Source organism: Priapulus caudatus, unplaced genomic scaffold (assembly GCF_000485595.1).
Source record: "Priapulus caudatus unplaced genomic scaffold, Priapulus_caudatus-5.0.1 Scaffold345, whole genome shotgun sequence".
NCBI classification, from domain to species: domain Eukaryota; kingdom Metazoa; phylum Priapulida; class Priapulimorpha; order Priapulimorphida; family Priapulidae; genus Priapulus; species Priapulus caudatus.
This window is the reverse complement of record NW_014577406.1, coordinates 396,472-400,269: the sequence shown is the minus strand read 5'-3', so window position 1 is coordinate 400,269 and position 3,798 is coordinate 396,472. Positions and strand designations below refer to the sequence as shown.

General features: G+C 50.9%; 1 protein-coding gene across 1 annotated transcript in view; it reads left to right on the top strand.

Moving 5' to 3' along the window:
• Positions 1 to 1,363: 1,363 nt before the first annotated feature.
• LOC106809326 (RNA-binding protein 25-like) overlaps positions 1,364 to 3,798 on the top strand; it is a gene marked incomplete at its 3' end in the record, with an annotated part of 7,332 nt that continues 4,897 nt past the window's right edge. Inside the window, exon 1 of the mRNA XM_014812369.1 lies at positions 1,364 to 1,395. Within this exon, the coding sequence (XP_014667855.1) occupies positions 1,364 to 1,395 (32 nt within the window). The remainder of the gene's footprint in view (positions 1,396 to 3,798) is intronic.

Sequence of the window (3,798 nt, the reverse complement as noted above, 5' to 3'; positions counted from 1 at the left end):
TGATCTGTATATAATAACACTATGTTATATAATAACACTAATAATACAATAGATTATTATATACATCTCAGTGGAATCAATGCACAGAATTGGTCAGAAACACTATTATTTGAATCCGGTGCACCATTTGCAAATTAATTGTCGCTATAATCAAATATTCGCACCACGATAGACAAGTATACCGTTTTTGCGTTAAGTCCGTACATTCTACGAGTACACTCTATCCAACGACAACGATATTACGAGGTCGGGGTGCATTGACAGTTGAAAATAGTGCTTATACTAACGTCGCAGTGCGACAGTGCTGCTCTGAGATCTGTGGTGGAGAAAGAAGCGGGGTTGTCGCAGACTAGGCAACTGCATGCGAGTAGAAAGCCATCCATGAATGAAATTTGATATTTAACATGTCCACGCTTGTATGTTTCTGTACATTCAATTATGACAATAAAAATTTCCGCGAGATGGCGGTTTTCGATTGGAAGTTTTAGACTCCTCTTCTAGGGTTACTACACTACACTCGACCAAGCCACTGCAGCACACAGGTCCTGGCACGGTGATTGAAAGCCTCAAGGTCTCCAGGTCTACAGGGCTCTGGTAATAGGGGGCATCTCCATAGTCTGGTCCTCCCCGCAGTCACATTCGATTGGGCCATCTTCAATGTATTCCAATTTCTGCACGAGTGCCCTCAATCGACTAACCCCTGTCCTGGGCGATTTAGGCATAGCCAGGTAGGGCATAGCCTACTCCGGACAGGGCACGCATTAGTTTGAAAATAATCCGGTCTGAGTATAGTTGCTAGAAGTCGCTGCATTGGTCGTACTTGTCGAGCCGAGCGATGATGACTAATGAATGCAGGTAACAACGGCGCATGTGCGTTGACAAAACAGATCATACTGGGTGCTATATCTACGGAATCTGAGGTACGGAAGTCAACTCATACAAATAATATTATGGTTTAAGTTTCACTTGTTAGTTCAGTTATTTAAGATTCCCCTGTTCAATTTTCTGTTTGTTGTTTGTTTTGTGGGTGGTAGGTATCAGCAGCGCACGTCGATCCGCTATTGTTTGCACCGCTATAGTTGACGCCAGCCCACAAAGGAATGGGCGGGCGGTGAAATTTTTTTTCCCACTGCAGTTCCGGACCCTAACCCTAACCCTAACTCTAACCCTAATTAAATTTAATTAACACTAATAAATTTAATTTAATAAAAAAATTTTTTTTATTAAATTGTTGTAAATAAATCATGTAAATATTTGCGTTAATTGGAAAACAATAGTTAAATGAATAAAGATAGAAAAATACAGAAAACAGGAAAATAATTAAAAAACATACGGGATTCGAACAAACGACCGTTGAGACGTAATGACAGCGCACTACCTGCTCGGCTATAGAAGGTTATTGAAAATCACACATGACATATGCTAAATAAGAGTGAAGTCGAGTGAATAGAGTGCGCTAATTGGCTGTGGAAAGATTGGGGTCCGGAACTCAAGTGGGGAAAATAATTTCGCGGGCGGGCGGACGGGGGGACGGACGGAAGGACAGATGGACGGACGGGCGGACGGGGGGACGGCCTGATGGACAGACGGACGGACGGAGGGGGGCGGACGGACAGATGGGATGGACGGGCAGATGGACGGACAGATGGACGGACGGGCGGACGGGGGATGGAGGGGGGTCGGATGGACAGACGGGCAGACGGACGGACAGATAAACGGACGGGCGGACGGACGGACAGATGGACGGACGGGGGGACGGACGGGGAACGGATGGACAGACGGGCGGACGGACGAACGGGCGAACGGACGGGCGGACGGACGGGCGGGCGGACGGACGGACGGGCAGGCGAGCGGGCGGGCGGGCAGGCGGACGGGCGGGCTGACTGACGGGGGGACGGACAGAAGGACTGACGGACAGACGGCGGGCGGGCGGACGGACGAACGGGGGGGACGGACGAACGGATGGGCGGACGGGGGGACGGACTGACGGACAGATGGCGGGCGGGCGGACGGACGGACGAACGGGGGAGACGGACGGACGGGCGGACGGGTGGACGGACTGACGGACAGACGGACGGCGGGCGGGCGGACAGACGGATGGACGGATGGACGAACGGACGGACGGACGAACGGACAGACAGACGGCGGGCGGGCGGACAGACGGATGTGTTGTAACCAAACTTGGAATCTGCCCAATCTCGAAATTGTGCAACGATTGTGCTGCCCAAACTGCGGATTCACTAGTTTGGCTGACCAATCTCAAGATTGTGCAAACTGAAACCATCGGTGATTCAACAACCGCTCATAGCGAGTGTGTGGTGTGGGTGGTGCAAACTAGGAAGGGATTTATCTCATATTTATCCAATTATTTATTATAATCATTTATTATTTATACAAAGGTGCCAAACTCATTGAGGAAAGAAGGTATACGACCTTATAGTTATGATATAACATTTGAAATCCTAATAATCATATGTTTGAGCAAGCTCTGTTTTAGTGTTTACCTCTGTTTGCCCAATCTCAAGATTGGTTGCCCAAACTGTGAATGCGCTGAAATTCCAAGTTTGTGCAAGATTCCAAGTTTGGGCACAACAGATGGACGAACGGACGGGGGGACGGACGGACGGGGGGGCGGACGGGGGGACGGACGGACAGATGGACGGACGGGCGAACAGACGGACAGATGGACGGACAGGCGGACGGGGGACGGACGGGGGACGGACGGACGGGGGGACGAACGAACGGACGGACTGACGGACGGGGGGACGGACGGATAGATGGACGGACGGGGGACGGACGGACAGACGGTCGGGGGACAGCCGGACAGACGGTCGGGGGACAGCCGGACAGACGGACGGGCGGACGGACGGACGCACGAACGGGCAGACGGACGGCGGGCAGACGGACGGACGGACAAACAGGCGGACAGACGGGGACGGACGGGCGGACGGACGGGCGGGCAGGTGGACGGACGGACGGACGGACGGACGGACGGACGGACGGACGGACGGACGGACGGACGGACGGACGGACGGATGGACGGACGGGTGGGCAGACCGACTGATGGACGGACGGGCGGGCAGACCGACTGATAGACGGACGGGCGGGCGGACGGACGGGGGGACGGACGGATGGACGGATGGACGGACGAACGGACAATAGACACCAGCGGCATTGCGTGAGGTCATTCTGAGCGATAGCACAGATGACCTAGAGTAATATCAGGAGTCAAGCATTTTGGCTATCGGTTTCCGTCACCGTTTGGAGCGCTGATAATTGATGTCACATGCCCAAATTTGGTACTCTTACTACACCATATAGTAACTGAGCTGCGTTGTAGAGACTTAATTTAGAAAGCATTGCCGGCTCCATCATAACGGGCATTAGCCGTGCTAGGAAACATAATGAGAGATAAGGGCATAGGCGATGCCCCCGAAAGTCACCTATGATAACCGAAACGCCGTTCATTCATAAAGTTATCGCGGAAAAACCGAACTCTCATAAAGCAACCTTAGCGGCGAGAAGGATGCTGACTGATTCGAGGATATCGAAGGTATCGAGGTATCGTATTGATAAGCGGTTGGTCTTGTTTTAGAGAGCAAAGAATTCTGCTTAATGCAATACCATAAAATTATTCTAGACTCGCAAGCAAAGTAGAATAATCATGTCGTGAAATTGCACTATTTTCCCGTTTTTCCGTCGTACACTCTAGGTATTATTAGCTCTTCATCATATGCACAAATGTAATAACCAATGCGTATAGTAAAAATAAAATAAAATAAATAAATAATAAATTTA